The sequence below is a fragment of the Electrona antarctica genome (genome assembly GCF_951216825.1).
Source record: "Electrona antarctica genome assembly, chromosome: 4".
NCBI lineage: Eukaryota > Metazoa > Chordata > Actinopteri > Myctophiformes > Myctophidae > Electrona > Electrona antarctica.
In genome coordinates this window covers 49,123,047-49,144,697 of record NC_136809.1, presented here as the reverse complement: position 1 = coordinate 49,144,697, position 21,651 = coordinate 49,123,047, and the positions used below count along the sequence as shown (strand labels likewise).

Below are 21,651 nucleotides of genomic sequence, written 5' to 3'. Positions count from 1 at the left end.
TTGGGCCCCAAACCAACACATGCATATATCGTTCAAACATCAAAGTGCGGAAGCAGTCTACTGACTGTACATGTGACTTATTGACCTCTCTTTTAGCAATCGCGCGATGTGATAAGTGGTGCACTCAATGGTCCAGCAGTACCCAGGTTACGCAAAACACAGTACTACTCATTTATATGTCTGGTGAATCAACTTGGCCAATAATACCCTTTACATATCTAATTGCACGTCACTCACACTAACGTATGAGTTCTGTGTCTCACTTCAAGTTTTCTCATGAGGGAATTGCGCTTGTCCATATGATCAACTCAACACAACTTCAAACCATGTCTTCCCTAATGGATGACCTGTCCGTATATGGGACCGTAATACGCATGTAGTTGAATACTGTAATTACTGGTTACTGTGTAGATTATGGTTATTACAAATCATACATTAACCACTCCAGCCCTATATACATTTTTTCCATGTTGCAAATAACTAATTTACAAGAACAACACATTGTGAGCTCGTAGATCTGCTTATTTTACAGTTATTTTATAATTAAAAATGAGACATTCTGCTAAATTGTTTTAGTTTTATAGTTTCTTAAATACAGCCACAGCTAACACTAATTTACTATTAAGCCTACATTTGAATTCTGGACATTTACTTGCTACAGAGTATTCCTATCTCGCCATAAAGTAACACATTTCTCCACCACTCATAATACTGTAATAATAGACTTATTTCCACTCACCAGACTTCCCAGCTCGACCCGTCCCAAGTGTGTCCACTCCGAGCAGCTGCTGTCAATGGTAGGGGAGAAGAACGGGGCTACTTTCTGAACTGCCTGTCCTGAAAAATGTCCCTTACTTGAATCTGATCTTAAGTTCCCTGAGGACCTCTCTAATCTTTCCACAAAAAATGCCATACCGATATATTCTGTATAGCGACAAAAACGAAAGGTTCCTAGGAAAAACACAAACAGGGGTTCCTGTCTTGACTGGGTAAAAATGTGATGACAGTTACAAATATTACCTATTGTAAGGACTTACTTACTACCTATACATTTCATGCTTTGAGTATAATTTTGCCTATCTATTTAGTCCAAATATAGAAAGTGACAAAGCACAATTACACTCAACTTGCCGTGACTCTGGGAAATTGTTATATTGTCATTACATTTAAAATAAGACGTAATAAGACAATATATATATGACCATGATGATCAGCTAACCACGTTACTGTTTGTTAATTACTTTGAATACTCGGACCTTAAAACAACCCTACTATTAACCATTACTACTATCTAGCCTGCTATACTGCCAACAAGACAGCACTTACTGGGATGTGCGTCCCGGTAGACCTGCTATTTTGAGTCTGCCGCTGACAACTGCTAACTGCTGTCCTACTAACCATGGGTGGTGACACTTAACTAAAATACCAGGACTACATTCTTCATACTTACTTGTTCACAACGCCACATTTATACTAGGAAATCACCATTTGACTTTTTACAAAAATAGTATTTTCCGTTCATCCACACGTACGTGTCCACCCACTTCCATACTTCATACTCAACATTCCACATTCCACATTCATACCTGCTGCTCGAGTCTTACGCGTTACCAGAACCTATGAATCAATCTCATATACAATTTGCTGTTTCACCATTCTCTTTTAATCTTCCCTGTGGGCTGTTTGGTCCCAACAGGAGAGAAAAGAAAGAAAATAACGGTGGACGCTGTCTGTATGATTTCCTATGCTATTCCCTATCCTACTGATATAGGCTATAGTTTCTCTATATAAATGTCTATGAAAGACTGTTACCACTCGGCAACGATGAAATACGATGAGGAGGGACTGTCACCACTCCTTTAAATACGATGAATACGATGAGGGACTGTCACCAGCTCTTTTAAATACGATGAATACGATGAGGGACTGTCACCAGCTCTTTTAAATACGATGAATACGATGAACTAGTACTTTGTACGGCTGTATCTCTAACGACACAGCCTCAAAATACAAAATGTTGTACAGAAGGAACACAAATACATTTGAGGTGTGGTCAGTGGACATGGTCAAACATGGGTCTTGGGTAAGAATAGGTCATCTTGACAGACAATCAACAGGTGGAAGCCTTGCTCCAGGCAGTGTAGTATTTTCTCCCACTACATTGCGCTGCCTTCGACAGTGCTATACTTCTCCAGCAGCGGTGCAGAACCGAGAGAGTGACACATTCTTTTGGATGTAAACTGCGCAACTTTTAGCTTTAAAGATCGGATTGTGTAGTCGCACCGGTGCTACAAAGTGAATGTTACAACTCGCACGGTGATATTGTAAGTCGCAAATGCGAGTACCTAGTCGCACTGGCGAGCCCTGTGTAGTGTAGTGCCATTTGCGCTGCATCGCGAGGCGATCCAAAATCCCCCCCCGCGCACGTACGCACGCACACACACACACACACTGTACGTAGCTGTGTGTTGTTGCAGCGCGCGCGTGTGCGTGTAGTGTTGGTGTTGTTGTTCGTATCCATATATGCGCCTCGGTTTGTCCCGCTTGTACCACGCCAGGTGTCGACGCGGTCGTGTTTGCATTATTGTAACTGTCCAAGTTAGAATCAGTGTGTGCGGTGTGTAGTTCTTCTTCTTCTACTTTTGGTATGTGTGTGTGTGGGTCACGTGGTGGGCTTTGAGCAAATGGGAGAGGGAATGTAGTGTTGCCAGGTCCACGTATTGTAAGCGAGTGGTAGTGTGTGTAAGTAGCGTGTTGAATGGCATTTTTTCTGTGCTTGTTTTCATAGACGTGGCAACAAATTAGGCGGGGGTGTCGGTGCTTGTGGCGTGTTTGTGTTTATTATTGATATTGATATTGTTTGCGAGTGTGGACGGGAGCCGGCTTTAGTGGCAGTGCAATGACAATTTGTACGCGGGTGGTGTTGAGTGTGGGCGTGCGGCGCGACATGAGGAGATAGCGGCCGAACGACGCGGAGGGTAAGTGTGTGACGTCTTAGTGTGTTGTTGCAGTGTGTGTTGCTCCTGCTTCGGCTTCGGCACCCAGCGTGTCAGTGACGTAGTAGCTGGTGACTTTGGGTCCCTTTTCCTGGGTTGGGTACACCTTTTCAAATGTATAATAGATTGCTACACTTCCTCTGCCAACCTGGGGGGGGAGCAGACTGACCTCATGCGCCCTTCTATGCATGAGGAGTCCAAGCTGCTTCTTTTCACCTGACGGGGGAGTTTCCCCGGTAGGACGTAGCGCGTGGAAGGAACACGTTATTCCGACCACTTCCTTTCCCCTCCATCAGGCGCCCCGGCTGGCCAGGGGGAGGTAGTTTAGAGACCAGGATTACTGCATGTTTTTGTGAGGGTACCTACCCTAGGGGACACGGGGAGAACATGCAAACTCCACACAGAAAGGCCCTTTGGCCAACCCCGCCTCGGGTATGGGCAATCAAGGGCATTATAACAAGGGCATTTATTGGGCCTACACAATAAAAGCCTTGAGGCGGAGTATTCTCCAAGTACTTGTTGGAATGATTTGTTTGGTATATCCATCTTTTATTCCGACTCCTAGCGACTGGCGTGACTAAAAACAAACAGGGGGGGACCAAAACAAAGCGACGCCAAAAAACACAGAACCAGAGTTTTTTGTTGTTGTTTTTTTGTCTGAGCCACACCTATAGACCAGATCACACGGGAGATTTTGGAACATAGACCATGCAGGCTTTCCTCCGAGGTGGAAAGTCTGGTGACGCAAAGTGAAAGAACGTTGGTTGGTTGGTCCACTTGTTGGTTGGTCCACTTTGCTTCCAAAGTTAAACAACAATATCTAAAAATCGATTATAGCTCTTTCGTGGAACAACGTGTGGACTGGTGCCCACTGGTGGGCCGTGAGCGTATTGCAGGTAGAACACTAATAATAATATATATTTTTTTAAATAATTTAAGAAAAATATGTTTTTATTTCTTTAAAACCTAAAAAAAGTGAGTTTTCATTGTGATACAGAGAAATAGGCGCCCACCTACCCTGCCCACAGTAATTCATTTCGTCTGTATGACGAAACATGTTCGTCGACTCTTGTTTTTCACTGACGAAAACTAAATAAATTCTAAGCTATGGTGACTCAAACTATGACTATTTCGTCAACAAATAAAAAATAGACTAATAAATAGGGAGGGATTAGTGGAGAAGCGATCCAGTAGAAATAAAGGACAAGTCATTTTATGTTTGGTTGCGCTCGGGTGTTGCGCTCTGAAAATAGCAGATCTACAAGCTTGGCTATTTTCAGCATGCGACCAAGTGTAAAATCAGGCATTACGACGATGCCATCAAGGCCTACCAAATTACATTTTAGTTGACAAAATTAACTAGTCTAAAATATGACCATAACTAAATGAAATTGTGTTCAAAAGACTATGACTAAAACCAAATAAAAATTTGCGGTCAAAATCAACATGTCCGTCCGCCCTACCAACGTGCAAACGCCTTCAGGATTTTCAAGTGGGCCTTGATCCAGAAAAGGTTGGGAACCACTTGTAGTGTCAACATGCAGGTGACAATTTCAATGTCCACACAGTTTTTACTCCCACACAATATCTCATATTTGAAAAACTACTGTCTGGATTGCATTGAAATGTTATTTTCAGCTTCGTGGCCCGCCCCGGATCTTAGTGTTCCAAATCATGGCTTTGTCTCGTCCACTGATTCCATCACCAGAGGTGGATTAACCCATTTTAGGCGGGAACCCCTTTTGGTGTTTTAAACATTATGTTATAATTTAGCTATTGAAAAATAGCAGATCTACAAGCTCATAGCGCGCCACCGAGTGGCGCGCTACGAGCTTGTAGGTCTGCTGTTTTTGAAAAATCGTGAAAATATTTATTTCAGAAAACTGGAGGATTTAGAATAATTTTTTTAAATGTTGAGGTCAGGCCTAAATAGGTCAAAGTACATTTTGATGGCAATATTTGTGTACTTTTTACTCAAGTACATTTTGAACTCCGGAGTCCAGACTCTGGATACAAATGTGAGTACTTTTTCCACCACTGCCTAACTGTAAGCAAGGGGCCCAAACTTGAAACACATAATAGTGCTCAATTATACACTCAACTGCATGAATTCGGTTAGGTCACAATGAAAAGATGACTTACATAAAACAAGCAACGCTAATTAGGCATTATCAACTTTTAAATTAGCCTGCTAATTTAATTATATCTTGCCACTTGTCTTGTATATGCTCCACTCTACAGTTGTCACTGTGCAGGCAGTCTCTTCCCCGGCGATGCAGCCTTGCTCCAGTCAGAGGCCTGTGAGTTTTTGTCATTGAACTGGAGCGCGCGGTACTGGGTTTGAGGCTCTGACAAGGGCTCCTGGGGCCCTTTTGATTGTGTTAAATCTATGTATAAAACATGATAAAAATAAATAAAACCTGGGTTAATCCATCAATAGCCTCGGAATCCCAGACGTTTTTTATCCATCCCCATGACCGCCAGTGGAGAGAAGACCTTGTAGCACAGCAGACATTTTGACATGCCATAGCAGGGCAAACAAACAGCCGAAGCCAACCGTTTGTCCTTGAAGTGTCTCTGTGTGCCAGCATGTTAACTGCAAGTTAACTGGACAGGACTTGTCCACTGCTGGCACGCAATAACACTGGAATTGAAATAGACTCAATGAATGTCATTCATCTGCATTTGACCACCATGTGACAGGTCAAAATGTCTGCTATGCAAAATATCTATTATTCATGTCATTTCATCTCCAGAAGCAGGGCTTCATGCTGACAGCCTTCTGGCCCATGCATGTCTGCTTCTCTAACCCACTATTGCCCCCTTGTGGCTGATATTGTCATTACCTCAGGCGTTAAGCCACAGCCAAAACCTCAGGCCTCAAAGTAGTGGAACACTCAACCTTGAAGAACCTTCTATTGCAGTGGTTTTCAGTGGTCCGCGGACCACCAGTGGAGAGTTGGTAACCAAACCAAATGGACCCTTATAGATCTTTCACTCTTGAGAGTGTAAAATGAAACCAAATGGACCCTTACAGCCAGGTCTATTTGGTTTCAAGTTTACACAATTAGAGAATGTATAGAAGAATTTGTTATTTTGCCTGTTAGTGTCGGTTACTGTACTGTACTGTTACTGTGGTACTGTACCACATCAATACAATAATTGTAATGGAGTAAAAAGTACAATATTTGCATTAGTGGAGTGGAAGTAAATTGGAAACACTCCTGTAGGCCTAATGTTAACATTTCTCAAAATGTACAGTTAGTACTTGGGTAAATGTATTGAACTACTTTAGTTTACACCACTGGTTACTTGGACCCCAGCCTTATACTTGCACATTTGTAAAATCACTCCAGATGAGAGAGTGTAGTAGTGTGCCAAATGTCTAAACTGAATTGAGGTCATTTCATAGTACAATACACTGACACCACGGCGCGTAAACAGCGCCTCAAACTGTGACTCCGCCCACCACCGGGGGAAGTTGTGATTTGCGCTCGTTCACTGCAATGCAATTTGCGGCATTTTCAAAACAATATTGAGCAGAGTAGCGATTATCAAACGTATTTGCAATGCCATGCGTTGAAAGATCTGTTGCCCGTGGACAAGGCACGCTACCTCCGCAAGTTAGATAGCATCGGCATAGATGTTTGTCCGTATGTGATTAAGGATTGGACCAAGTTGCATTGGCAGCCATAGAAAATTCTTACCCCAGGCTAAAACCGGATGTGACGTTTTTGGGCGTTCCTGTCTAGCGTGGTGTCAGTGTATTGATTGATGATCATTCATTGATAATAATTGTGTATCCCTTCCATGCATCGAAATTGATCTATTGGATATTCTGACCAACTTTCAATCGTACATACATATCGTTTTGATTGTATTGTTTGCTTTGACAATATAAACGTATGTTTTCTCATGCCAATAAAGCCCTTTGAATTGAATTGAATTGAATTGAATTGAATTGAAGTGATTGACTCGTCTATACGTAAATATGAATCCCAAAAACCTGCACTTGCACGACGACAAGCCTTTCATCCGGCATTCTGAATATGTGAATCATGTATCAGGCATCAGCATCAGTGCTATCAGAATCATGTATCAGGCATCAGCATCAGTGTACATGTGAATCATGTATCAGGCATCAGCATCAGTGTACATGTGAATCATGTATCAGGCATCAGCATCAGTGCTATCCCCAAAAACCGAGCCCTTCATGCATCACGCTGGAAGCTTTGCTGCATTAGCATCATCCCACGCGCCTCCTGGCCCTGGTCCATGCATATTGCATGAGGATAGAGCCCACATCTACGTGCCATGTGTCTGTCAGCGGGGGGTCCTGTGATCAGCCGAGGCTTCGCTCTTCAGAGCGTGGTGGTGGGCTATTAACCCATTTTGGCCTGACGTCAGTTTTCTGAAAAACCTTACTGTATGTTTCTGTATCAGTGGTGCTCAATATTTCATGTCAAGGACCCCAAAAATGATATGTAATCGACCTCCGCCCCCCCATCTGAAAATATGTTGTTCCAGGGACCCAGAAGCAAAGATTTGAGTTAAAATGTTCACTCTGTAATAATATATTCAAAGATGTGAGGCACATTTTCACGATTCTTAAAAAATAGCAGACCTACAAGCTCATAGCGCGGCACTCGGTGCCGCGCTATGAGCTTGTAGATCTGCTATTTTTCAATAGCTAAAGTATAACATAATGCTTTAAAACACCAAAAGGGGTTCCCGCACAAAATGGGTTAACCAATGTGTTGACTGATGTTAATCAATTTACCACGCCGACGTCAAAGGAAATGAGCGCAATGTTTTCAAACTGCCAAGACATTGATGTTTGGGTGTCTGTCTGCTGTAGGAGGATATTATTTTGAGGGTGGGTTAAGGCCATAGATGCGGAGCAAAAGCCATGGTTATGGTGATTTTCTTTTTTTTTGGGGGGACGTGATAGAAACATGAGGAGAGCAGGGTTACCTCGCTGGAAAAATAAGTATAGGCTATAGGCTTTGCAGCGGTTCTAAGATCATTTTCATGTCAAAGGACCCCCAAATGTATATATTCGGCCACGGGCCCTATTTATTTAAATGTGGGTTTTTTTTATCCCACTTTATTCAACTGATTTATTGTAGGTTTTGTTGAGGTGGAATGAAAATGAGTAAGAATGTTGGGTCTTTGGGAAGACATTGAGGTCCATGTATCTGTTGAATCATAACCACTTTTGCTTTTGCTGATAATAGCAGATGGACAAGCTCACAACATGTTGCATCTGCATAATATGACGGAGCATAGGCATTGAGCATAGTGATAATATTGTATTATGCTAGTAGATTGATTTATTGATTGATTCATTGATTCATTGACTTACAAGTATCTCTCTCCGCTCTATCTTCCACAATGTATTGGTGAATTAGTGATCAATTATAAACCGGTTAGGCACTCTGAGAAAGGTCTATAGGTGCACTGGCGATCTCAGATGACCGTGCTTTTGATGTCCGGACTCTTGAGAAGATTTATTTTTGTTTTACCATTTTATTATCATTTTCCTCCTCCTTGTTTACCACTTTGTAATCCATTGAATATGTGTAGCCTATGTACTTTACTTAGTGTTTTCTCTACTTACGTTTGTTTCCTCTAGATCCTGATTGGGGAGGTGTCGGGTTTCCTGGTGAAGTCGGACGGGGCTCAGGAGAAGACCATAGTGACGGCAGACTGCTGCTACTTCAACCCCCTCCTCCGCAGAATCGTACGCTTCCTCGGTTAGTTGCAGCAGGCCTTCGGATTGGAAATCCTCAATAGATTTCTGCCAAGGATTCAAACCGAGTCAACTTTCCCTTCAGTCCCACCCCCCACTTATTTTTTATATTCTATTCATTGTCTGCTCTCTTTTGTACTCATAACTTTAGCCTCTATACACATTGACCATGTCCACATTCACCCTTCCTTGGGCAACAATTTTCTCTTGATGTAAGAGAAAAATGGCCACCGAGTGAGGGTCAATTCATATTATTATCTGTACTTCCTAAGGACGAATTTGGAAAAAAGAAAAACCTCCTAGTTGAAAACTGAGACATAATTATGTATAACCCTGTATTATAAAAACCGATATCACGGTAAAGCCCTTCCAGGTCCATTTCATTTCAGCCCTTAATTATTCTTTCAGACACCAATCTTATTCCAGTCGCTCTGTTCACTTTGACATTTCCTTTTGTCACTCCATCATGTTGTGAATTATCACTTCCATCTACTCTGTCTTTGTTCAATTATTCACGTCCTACTCCATTCTCATGTCATTCTCATTCTCTGTCAGTAGTGGAAAATATCAAGTAAAAGTATCAATACTGCAATGTAGAAACACAAGTACGTAAGGCCAAAATATACTTACGTTGCAAAAGTACTCATTACACAGAATGTCCCATTTCACAAAGCTTTCAAAATGTATTTTGAAATATGTTGTTAGTGTGTTTTGTAATAATAATAAAAATCTACAAAGTCACTATATAGTACCTATAAGATTTCAAATAATTGTAGTGGAATAATATTTGCCTCTGGAGTAGAATTTGGAAATTCCAAATTTGGAAATGTCAGTTAGTCAGTCTCTGACTTACTCAATATCTCTCTCTCTCTCTCTCTCTCTCTCTCTCTCTCTCTCTCTCTCTCTCTCTCTCTCTCTCTCTCTCTCTCTCTCTCTCTCCCCCTCCCTCCCTCCCGTCTCCCCATTAATATAAATCCCACACACGCCAGGTGTCTACTCCTTCGGCCTCTTCGCCACCACCATCTTCGCCAACGCGGGCCAGGTGGTGACGGGGAACCAGACGCCTCACTTCCTGACCGCCTGCAAGCCCAACTACACGGCGCTGGGCTGCCACTCGCCGCTGCACTACGTGACGGGGGAGCAGCGCGCCGCGTGCACGGGGAACCCCTACCTGGTGGCCTCGGCCCGCAAGTCCTTCCCCTCCAAGGACGCCGCCCTCAGCCTCTACTCCGCCGTCTACACCGTGGTAGGAAGAACCACGGGGGCTTGATTTTGACACCACATTTTGATTTTAGTTTTATGTAGTGTTGATTTCGTCGACTAAAACTAAGACGAAAAATGTTCGTCGACTACCTTTTTTCCACTGACGGAAACTAAATGGAAACTAAATGAAAACTAAGCTATGATGACTAAAAGTAAGACTAAATATACTGACAATTTTGTCAACGAAATAAAAACTAGACTAAAATGTTAGTAAGGGACTAGTGGACAAGAGATCCAGTATAAGTCATTTTACACTTGGTTGCATGCTGAAAATAGCAGATCTACAGGCTCACAACGCGTAGATCTGCTATTTTCAGCATGCAACCAAGCATAAAATAACTTGTCTTTTAGTTCTACTGGATCTCTTCTCCACTAGTCCCTCCCTAGCCTGACAATTTTCATTTTGTTTCACTGAATCGCCAGAATAACATATTTTGAGCCAGCTCCCGTATGTAACGCATGATTTAAAGTTCTCAGTCGCCACGACTGATTTCAGTCATTTGGAGTCCATATAGAAGTCAGCATGTCTTCTATAGAAGTGTGTCCTGCACCAAAAATAGCCTATCTACAAGCTTACAACACGTCGCAGCGCGACGTGTTGTAAGCTTGTAGATAGTCTATTTTCGGTTATTAGTTATTTCAGTATTCTAGAAAACCCTATTATGATCTCAGATATTTCATATCTTATTTATCTTATCTTATTATCTTATTTCATATTCAGTCTTCAACTGGTTAGCTGTATGGCTACCAAAACATCATCATTTTACATTATTGTGTTGTGTGTGTGTGTGTGTGTGTGTATAGGACACACAGTGCTATAGTGTGTGGCGGCTCCTTCCACTCCGTTTCACAAATTACACATTACAGGACTTGGCCTAGCAATATTTTTCAGTCGTGAGATTTTATTTTGCTTTAATTCCATGGTAACGCCAAGACCCGCCCCTTGGAAACGCCCTAATTGGCCAGAGCTCGCTGCCTTGTCGTCAACAACCGCTTCGAAGATGGCGGCACCCTGTGACGCTACGGCCTGCCGGCCGCGTGGCACGTTACTTTCTAAAAACAAATGAAACCGATGATGTCTTTGATAATATAAAGGAGAGAGTACAGGTATGTATGAATTCATGACGTTAGGTTCATGGGTCCCACGAATGCTTAGACGACAAATGTACGTTGCTGCCATATGCCATATTCAAACTATATACTAACTATTATAATAAAAGGATAAAGATGAAGGGAAAAGAGGCCGGTTACAGTACAAAGATTCAAGTTTATTTAAGGACAAAATGTGTTCCTGGGAGCAGTACAGTGTGCGGAGTCTGCAGACATCCTTTTCTTTATAGTTATACATACACACTCTGACTATACACAACAGCAACTGACTCCACTTTGAAAGAAATGTGGAGTTTTCAAGTCTTGTATTTGTTTGTGTCACGCTCTAATAGTAGGCTAGTATAGTAATAGAACAGGTCCATCTCTCTGTGTGCATCCTGTAACAGTTACTTTAAAGGAGAATTCCATACTAGAAGGCTTTCTTACCTTTATTTGTAGTTGTTATGTCCCCACCAAAGAGGTCCAGGTGTTATTTTGTGCAAAAGCGCATTATTGGCTATTTCCCCTACCATAAGCCCTCAATGAATTGCATTGAATTGCATTGCATTGAATGGGGCTATGGGGTGTTATGCTAATTTGCTTATTTCCATCGCTCAAAAATCTATATTTTTTGTATATATCCTCTCTTCATAATGTAAATAGTATCCCGAGCGGCACACTTTACTACTTATTTCGAATTAGAATTAGCAGAATATTTCCTTTGCGAATTAGCACAAAAACCCAACCCCCATTGAGGGCTTATATTAGGGGAAATAGCCAATAATGCACTTTTGCACAAAATAACACCTGGACCTCTTTGGTGGGGACGTAACAACTACAAATAAAGGTAAGAAAGCCTTCTAGCATGGAATTCTCCTTTAAATGTTCACTATCGTTTCATAAAAAGGTGTCAAATCGCCTGCTGTTACCTGCTCCACTTGAGGAGCGATCATTTCAGCTTTTGTGCACTTAATTAATAGATACACATGCATTCAGCCTGAGAAACGACGTTTTACCACGAAAGTAAATGTTTTCTCTATGAATAATTCAAAAGACAAAATCCTAACAAATAGCCGAATAATTAAAATGGGTTTCTCTGACACAGTGTGAGCAGCTAGATTATATTTAAAACATAAGATCACACACACCCCGGTCTGGTAAGAGATCTATCCTGGGGCGGCTGTGGCTCAGGAGGTAGAGCAGGTCGTCCAATGATCCATGGGTCGGCGGTTCGAATCCCGGCTACCCCTGTCTACATGTCGAAGTGTCCTTGGGCAAGACACTGAACCCCAAATTGCTCCCGATGTGCTGGTTGGTACCTTGCATGGCTTCCGCTGCAATCGGTGTATGAATGTGTGTGTGAATGGGTGAATGTAATGCACAATCTATGTAAAGCGCCTTGGATAAAGGCGCTATATAAATGCACCATTTACCATTTATCCTGCTTTTCAGAGCGCCTTGAAGCACGGAAGCTTCCCAGCTTTGTGCATGTAGAGCAAAGGATGAACAAACACCGACATCATGGCTATTATAGACGTGACTTGTATAGCTGTGATGGAAAGATCACCCAGCAGTCCAATCAAAACACAGGGAATAAGGGTCATTATAGTCACTGACATCACTACCAAGCTGATCAGAATGATTTTAAAAGCTCTTCTCTTCAGGTTGTTTCCCTCTCCACCGTCCCTCTGTCCTTCTCCTGGTCCAGGCTGTTTCAGAGCCCTGAGGACGGAGAGGCAGCAGAAAGACACCACAGCAATGCACACCACGCAAAAGCCCAGGGAGGCATAAACAAACGCTCGTCGCGACCAAAATAATGAAAGCGAGCTGACCGCCGGTCCGATCGGCCAGACGGCGCAGCAACAGGCCACTTTGTATCGAAGAGCCTTGTACCTGAGAAACACCACGGGGTGAACCACCGCTATGTAACGCTCCACACAGATACAACACTGGAACGATGGGACGGAGAAGAAGAAACACGAAATTAAAGTAAAATTGATAACCGTTAGCAAAATTAAGTTGTGTGTGAAGTAGTGTGCAAAGTAGAATACAGAGGGCAGGAGACAGAGGATCAGAGATACGATCAGATTGAGATAAAAGAACTCGGAGGCTATCGCCCCACCAGCTCCACTCAGTATCAGCCACAGAACGTAGCTGTTGATGGGGAGACTCAGGAGGGGCACAAAGTGCCTAGCAATTTCTATTGCCAGAACGGTGTCGTTTGCTGAGGTGGAGGAGTCGGTGCCATTCGCCAGCGTGCCGTTCATATGAAGACTCTGTAGGTTTGCCATGTGACCAGTAGGCCTACGGAAGAGAGGACACACAATGGCTGGATCTGAGCGCAGTTTTTTGGACTGAGGTTGATTAAAAAAAAGGCTTCTAAATCCAAAAAAAAATCTGAAAAACCCATGTCTATTCATCTCAAAATATGTAGTTCCAGGGACCCCCCCAGAAGCCAATATTTTAGTTAAAAATGTTCGCTCTGAAATATATATTCAAAGATTTGCGCCACATTTTCACGACTTTTCAAAAATAGCAGACCTACAAGCTCGTAGCGCGGCACTCGGTGGCGCGCTACGAGCTTGTAGATCTGCTATTTTTCAATAGCTAAAGTAGAACAGAATGCTTAAAACACCAAAAGGGGATCCCGCCCAAAATGGGATAATAACAATGACACAACATCGTAAAACAACTCTTCTCACGTGTTCTTCTGAAAACAACAACTATTCTAAATGAACAATGAACACAAGGTTAAAAGTGATCTCACGTTTTTAGAGGCCAGCAGAGTGTCTCAGATCTCTTGAGTCGGGTGTTTTGGTGAAGTCTCTTCTTCAGACGGTCACTGGTCTTCCCGATGAAGAGCAGATCCTCCAAACGATGAACTCTAAAAAGGGTCCAAGGAGAGCTGCTTGACTCCCTGCACCCTGGACCGCAGGCAGACAAAAATGACGACCAACTCTCGACTTTCCTTCCTCTATAACTATTCCTTTCCCTCCTCCTTCCACGTGTGTTGCTTGTTGCACACCTGCACTCACAAGCATTTTCATATTGCTTTTGTTGTTTTATTCCATGGAAATGTATTATTTAATCGCCCGGACAGTTGTTATATGCAAATCATCTCAAGGCAACAACGATGTGGCGATCATTTGTTTAACACACTCCCATGTAGCCTTCAATGGCCCTGGATTAAAGGGACTTTTCACTTTCAGACATGTTTGGGGTCATTTTAACGTCTACTTGGGCTTTTGTGAGCACCCCAAGACCGTTTTTAAGTTGCTGGATTCAGTATATTTGATATTCATAATTGTAACAAACACGCGTTTCGCTGTTTGGCTTCGTCAGGTGCTTGCATACAAACATGTATGCAAGCACCTGACGAAACCAAACGGCGAAACGCGTCGTGCAATAAAAAATCACACCCGTGTGAACTGAGTGGTGTAATATAGCCTGTCTGACGTAATGAAATCATGTCTGACGTAATGAAATCACACCCGGTTGAACAGGGTGAACATAGCAACCATGCTCATTTTTTCTGCACAGACTAACAAAGCCAGTTGTAGGAGTGGTTTACACCACTCAAAAATCATGTCTGACGTAATGAAATCACACCCGGGTGAACAGGGTGAACATAGCAACCATGCTCATTTTTTTTGCACTAACAAAGCCAGTTGTAGGAGTGGTTTACACCACTCAAAAATGAAGCTTAAATAATCTTGTCCTGAGTCTCTGGAGTGTGCGGTCCCTTCCTTTCCCTGGGGAAGTTCTCTTTGGCCTGCATTTACACCTTGCCTACCAGCACCTCCCCCACCTGGATGTGGATGAGAAGCTATCTGTTTATATATGTATATATACACTGTATATATACAGCAATTTGTCTGCACTATAAATGTTTAGTTTATTTATGTTTTTCATTTCTATTTTTGTTGTTTTCAAATGTTCTTTTATAATGTGTCTGTTATGCTCCGTGTCTTGACGTCTTAATGCTTAATTGTGATGTAAAACACATTGAATTTGCATCGAACTTGCTTTTTTTTTTTGCCACCCTCTAGTTTATTTATTTGACATGGACATCAAAATCACACTGGACGAAACGGATGCATTGTTTAAAGCATACAGCACGTTTTCAACACCTGCGTGTGACATTCAAATAATGATTGTTGTGGTGCTCGATGATGCAGAAACTACCACCATTCACCAATGGCTTTTCAATGCAAAACTTTGTCCCCGACATCAAAATGTTTGAACTGAATTGGACAGTCTTGTTATTACTGTTGTCCGAGAGAGTTGCCGAGAGAGCTGGGTATAGAAACAACTTGTTCAAGAGGTTTTTTTTTAAAGAAATGAAAACGGTGGAAGCAAACCAGTATGTCCTTCTTGATGTCAGAGAGCTCAGATGGTTGGTTTCTTGGTTTCACAGCAAACAAAGGGATAGAATAAAGAAAGTGCAAGAAAGAGCAAACTAAGAGTAAAAAAGAGTAACATAATGTTAGTGATGCACCGAATATTCGGCAGAAAATGGCATTTTCGGCCTATTCGGTTTCGGCCCGAATAGGCAGAAAATATATCACCGAATATTGTATGCAATTAATGCATTCAAAAGAGCTGAATAAATGTTTTATGAACCCATAATAGTGATTATTATTTAAGTTACGTTTTGCCATAACCATTTATTTTGCCATAAATCAGGTAGCTTTGGTACGGCCATGACAGCAATGGTAGGAAAAAAAGATATATAATATTAATCATATTCGGATATTCGGTATTCGATTTTCAGCCAACTGTTTCCTATATTCGGTATTCGGTTTCGGCCAAGAATTTCCCTTTCGGTGCATCCCTACATAATGTACATGTGCATGTTTTCCCTGGCCTGTAGTAGGAAAGTAAGGTCAAACGTTTGTGAGCAGCTTCACAGTAGGTTATGTACATTTTGTTTAGAAAGGTGCAATTCGAGGCTATGTTATTTAGTGTATTAATGTTGAGTAGCAGGTGCATGGAGAGGAGCTTCCTCGGGTTGGAGGCAGTGGAATTAAGAAATGAATGCAAGTAGGAGAAGGTCGTTTACTATAATTGCCGCTCACTCACTCAGCTCGGAGGGCAAAGTGCGTGCGTGCGTGCGTGCTGTGCAGTGTGCACACGGACACGTGTATTAGGTTAGGGGGGTCGGGGGATCTGTGGTGCTCTTGTAACACAGACCTAAAGTTGGTTGAATAATTAACTCATTCTGATAGATCCTATCCATCACCATCTGCTGCATTGCATGTGTGACCTTTAAAAAACGCTGGCACGGAACCGGTGTATTCCAGATTGGACTCGACACTCAATCAATCAATCAATCAATGTTTATTTAATTCTAGGAAAACACTTGAGGGTTGTGACCCTCCTTTCCACCGGTGCAGAGACAAGTTGGAAAGAAACACTGGCAGAAACATGCAGGATATTTCACTCCTATGCCCAGCTTTGGGTGTTTTTGTGAACACAAACATTGGCTGATGATTGGCTGATCACCCCATGCAGTGATGATTTGATTGGCTGCTGGGCAACGAGGTCACGTGCACACATCCGCCTGGGTGACAGCAGACTGCTGGGCGAGCGCTGGCACTGTGGCATGGGGGGGGTAAGATCTTAATTGTTGGGCCTGTACCTTTAACTCTATTAACTTAACTTTGGGGCAGGCCCGTCTACAGTTTAAATGGACAGGTATCAGTCAAAAGGGAGACATCGAAGAGGAGGGATGGATGGATGGGGAAGGATCAACATATGAAATGTCAGAACAGGTCAGCTCCATATATGGAGATCTAAGGGTTCGAGGTCAGATGTTGAGTTGCTACATCTACTAGTCGACTAGTTGAATAGTCGACTAGTTGCTTAAAGCCCTATGCCCTAATTATTGTGACGTTGGTGTTCTTTAATGTGCATCATTCATGTGTGACTGTCTCTACTCTCCTATAGATGTATGTGACGCTGGTGTTCTTTAATGTGCATCATGTGTGACTGTCTCTCTACTCCTGTAGATGTATGTGACGCTCGTGTTATTTAATGTGCATCATGTGAGACTGTCTCTACTCTCCTGTAGATGTATGTGACGCTGGTGTTATTGGTAGCACTTTACATTAAGGTCATTGTAATTAACATTAATTAAGCGTTAATAAGACACTTATTAACAGTCTTATTACCACTTAATAAACACTTATTAGCAACTTATTATTTGTTAATAAATGTTTATAAGCAACCGTAATACACCATTAATAAGAACCTTATAAATACTCTTTAACTGTTAATTAGACAGTTATTACAATTAGTATACATTCATTAACAGTCGTATTAACACTTAATAAACACTTATTAGCAACTTATCATTTGTTAATAAATGTTTATAAGCAACCTTAATAAACCGTTACTAAGCACCTTATAAATAATCTTTAACTGTTAGACAGTTATTACAATTAGTATATATATTAATGAACCGTTAACAAGAAACTTCTTATGAATTAATATGTTTATAACACATTTAATAAAGCGTTAGCAAGAAACATATACATACTTATTAATTGTTAATAAGACACTTGTTAGAAGTTGTTATACTATAATTAACTGTTAATAAGAAACTTGTTATCCATTAATATATATTTATATATATATATATATATATATATATATGTGTCTTATTAACGCTTAATTAATGTTAATTACAATGACCTTAATGTAAAGTGCTACCGTGTTGGTAATTGTGCATCATGTGTGACTGTCTATACTCTCCTATAGAAGTATGTGACGTTGGTGTTATTTAATGTGCATCATTCATGTATGACTGTCTCTCTACTCTCCTATAGATGTATGTGACGTTGGTGTTCTTTAATGTGCATCATTCATGTATGACTGTCTCTCTACTCTCCTATAGATGTATGTGACGTTGGTGTTCTTTAATGTGCATCATTCATGTATGACTGTCTCTACTCTCCTGTAGATGTATGTGACGCTGGTGTTATTTAATGTGCATCATTCATGTGTGACTGTCTCTCTACTCTCCTATAGAAGTATGTGACGCTAAATACTTTCGTTTCTTGGTTGTTGTTGTTTTTTTGTCTTTGTCTTTTTCTTTTGTCTTCCCACTCTTTCTTCTTTTTCTCCTTCTGAAATGTACACTCTGAAGCGATATTGCCCTTTGCCCCTGTTAAGTGTTGACTTGATGCCATATGTAGTCCTGAAGAAAGCAAGGATGTTACAGAGACACTGGAGATGGAGTCACTTGGAGGGGGGAGGGAGGGAAGAGGGGTGAAAAAAAAGAATCCTGGGAACTGCACTTGGGTCCTATGTATACATAGAAATGCTGTTATTGTACTGCTTTTTCCAAATAAAATAAACATTATAAAAAAAAAAAAAAGATGTATGTGACGCTGGTGTTATTTAATGTGCATCATGTATGACTGTCTCTCTGTACTCTCCTGTAGATGTATGTGACGCTGGTGTTATTTAATGTGCATCATGTGAAACTGTCTCTATACTCTCCTATAGATGTATGTGACGCTGGTGTTCTTTAATGTGCATCATTCATGTGTGACTGTCTCTACTCTCCTATAGATGTACGTGACGCTGGTGTTCCGGACCAAAGGCACGCGTCTGACCAAGCCCACGCTGTGTCTGGTGGTGCTGTCCCTGGCCGTGCTGGTGGGCGTGGTGAGAGTGACAGAGTACAGGAACCACTGGGCCGACGTGCTGGCCGGATTCCTGACCGGGGGAGCCATCGCTGCCTTCCTGGTAAGGACGGGAGCTACAGTATAGGAGACCAGAGAGGAGATGGTGGGGGAAAAAAAGTTTTACCTTAAGGAAAAGTATCAATATTGCAAATCTAGAACGTACTCCGTTACAAGTAAAAGTCATGTAATTCAAAATGTGTACTTAAGTAAAAGTATCAAAATGTACTTAAAGTACCAAACGTAGAAAGCACTCATCTACACTGCCAGCGATGCGAGGGAGCGAACAATGAAATGTCATTAGAATGCATGTTTTTCAATGAGACTGACCTGACGTACCGCGAGCGTGCAGCGACATCATCCACCTCTCCTGTATTCGCTCGCAGAGTCTCTATTTGAGCGAGGTTTCGCGCCCCCCCAAACACCTTCACTGGTTGAGATCTACACGCTACTATTTATTAGTTATATTTGATTGGTTCAGGCTGTGTCGCAACGCAATGGCCGACGCTCCATATCAGCACAGTTTTTTGCACAATATCGCCGTCGGGAACGCTCGCTCCTTGCCTGTGTAGATGAGGTGTCATGCAGAATGTCCCATTTCAAGTTTTCAAATGTTTAAACATCTTTTGAAAATACAAGCTCACAATAAAAGTACAATATTTTGGATCCGAGATGGTGTGTGACATGCGCATGTCTTTCCTCTGCTCACCACCACCAGGTGACGTGTGTGATCAACAACTTCCGGCCGACCCAGCTGGCCTGCATGCAGGCTCCGCCCCCCATGCAGCGGGGGGCGGAGCCTTCCTTTGGACTGCCCCTCATCACGTTGCCGCGCGTGGAGAGTCCACTCGAAAAGTTAAGTGGGCTCCAGGTAAGGGGTGGTGGTGGTGGGTGGGGATCATCACTGCATGGGTGGGTTGAACTGTTGCACAAAGTATTTAAGGATTTAAGATTTACACTGGTTCTCAACGCTAAAAACGCTCAAAATGGAACATAATATGGGTCTAATTAAGTCAGTGGTCGCCAAACTTTTTAGCTCAAGACCCAAAAAATAAATTATAGACGTTTGCCCGTGACCCAAACTATTGGAAATAGCAGATTTACAAGAGCACAATGCATCTCTTTGCACCACGTTGCGAGCTTGTAGATCGGCTATTTTCACTATACTTCTTAATTATTATTTTCTTTTATTTATGGAATTTCTTAGATTTGTTTTTGTTTATTTTGAAATGTACAAGATAATTCTTTCGATATTAATTGTAGGAAAAGAAAATGGGATTTTTACTCGAGTCGTGACCCATAAAAAGTGGTCCGTGACCCAGAAATGGGTCCCGACCCAGTGTTTGTGAACCGGTGTCCTAGGCTAGGGTATTAGTAAGGACTTGAGTAGCAGCGTTCAGACTGCGGTCGTCTGATGGGTTTCCTTCAGGGAGACACACTGTTATCTGAAGATTAATGTACGGACAAGCTTTCACAAATCCAGAGACACGAGTCCTTTAAACCTTGACAAATGTTTTGTAAGGTGACAGTAGAACAGGCTGACTTCATAATGGTCTTAATGTGGCTGTTTAAATTCAGCTCCGAGTCCATGACTACATCAAGATTGCTGGCTTGGGCTGGGGTTTTTGAAGCTTGAAAGCTTAGCACTGCATTTTAATCATTCTTTCTTGGCTCCAAAGATAACTACTACAGATTTGTCTGTGTGTGTGTGTGTGTGTTTTCTTTTGGGTTTTTTTACGAAAATGCTGGCACATCCAATGGTTGCATTTTACTTGGTGCTTGTAGTCCCCTGGTGATATGGTTATACGTGTGTTGCCTGCATAAATATGGTCACATATTTTGTACTAGACTGTGTTTCTTTCGTTACCAAACTTTTTAGCCTGTGAGTCCGTGACCCAAACGAGAAATGTGATGTTCTCCCCAGGACGAAAACCAGTGAATATAGCAGATCTACAAACTTAGCACCACGTTGTGAGCTTGTAGATCGGATATTTTCACTACTAAACATTTGTTTTCTAATGTATGGAATTTCTTTGATTGTTTTGTGTTTGTGTTTTCCCATTGTTTGATTGTGTGTACTACTAACTTCTCTTCTCTCTCCCTCTTTCCTGCCTGCCTGCCTGCCTGTCTGTCTGTCTGTCTGTCTGTCTGTCTGTCTGCCTGTCTGTTTGTCCGTGTCTGTCTGTCTGTCTGTCTGTCTGTCTGTCTGTCTGTCTGTCTGTCTGTCTGTCTGTCTGTCTGTCTGTCTGTCTGTCTGTCTCTCGTCTTTTCCTTCCCCCCCGCTCAGACTCAGACTCCAGGGCTACCGTACTCTGAGGTCACATGACCATCAGCCAATCCCGCCCCCCGCCCCGCCCGACGTTCTCCTCCCCTCGCGGCGCTGCCTCACCAGCGCAGTCTAGACCTGCCCCCTGGACACCCCGCCCCCTGTCCGGCCCACCCCGAAGGACGGCGCCCTCTGCGACGAGCCAGATCCACCCAGGTGTGAAGACGGACAGCTGTCCTCTGATGAGCCCCGCTCTTTTCAGCTGGTTCACATCCTCTAGCCTAGGCCAGTGGTTCCCAAACCCATTAGTCCGTGAGCCAAAAGATATGTCTCTCTGGGAACTAAACTATACTGAAGTAGTCCGCGCCGGGTTGTGTTGTGAGCTTGCAGGACGCCTATTTTCACTACTTAATTTCTTAGTAGTTCTTCTTTATTCATGAAATTACTGGGGGAACAATTTATGATTATTATTTTTATTTTTATTCCTTTTTGGGAATGTTTTTTAAACATACTCCCATACTCCCATTTTTTTATTTATTTTTTTACCCTCTATTACTAAGCCTGGGAGAAATGCATCCGAACACCTGCCTGTAG

The 21,651-nt window shown here is 42.2% G+C and overlaps 1 protein-coding gene across 3 annotated transcripts in view; it reads left to right on the top strand.

The window, feature by feature from the left end:
* Positions 1-21,333, top strand: part of plppr2b (phospholipid phosphatase related 2b) — a gene marked incomplete at its 5' end in the record, with an annotated part of 78,015 nt that extends 56,682 nt beyond the window's left edge. For all 3 annotated transcript variants that reach the window (XM_079498753.1, XM_079498751.1, XM_079498752.1), the window contains 5 exons: positions 8,632-8,752; positions 9,738-9,994; positions 18,679-18,855; positions 19,510-19,646; positions 21,079-21,333. In XM_079498753.1, coding sequence (XP_079354879.1) covers positions 8,632-8,752; positions 9,738-9,994; positions 18,679-18,855; positions 19,510-19,646; positions 21,079-21,193 — 807 coding nt within the window. In that variant the 3' untranslated portion in view covers positions 21,194-21,333. The remainder of the gene's footprint in view (positions 1-8,631; positions 8,753-9,737; positions 9,995-18,678; positions 18,856-19,509; positions 19,647-21,078) is intronic.
* Between the last annotated feature and the right edge of the window lie 318 nt (positions 21,334-21,651).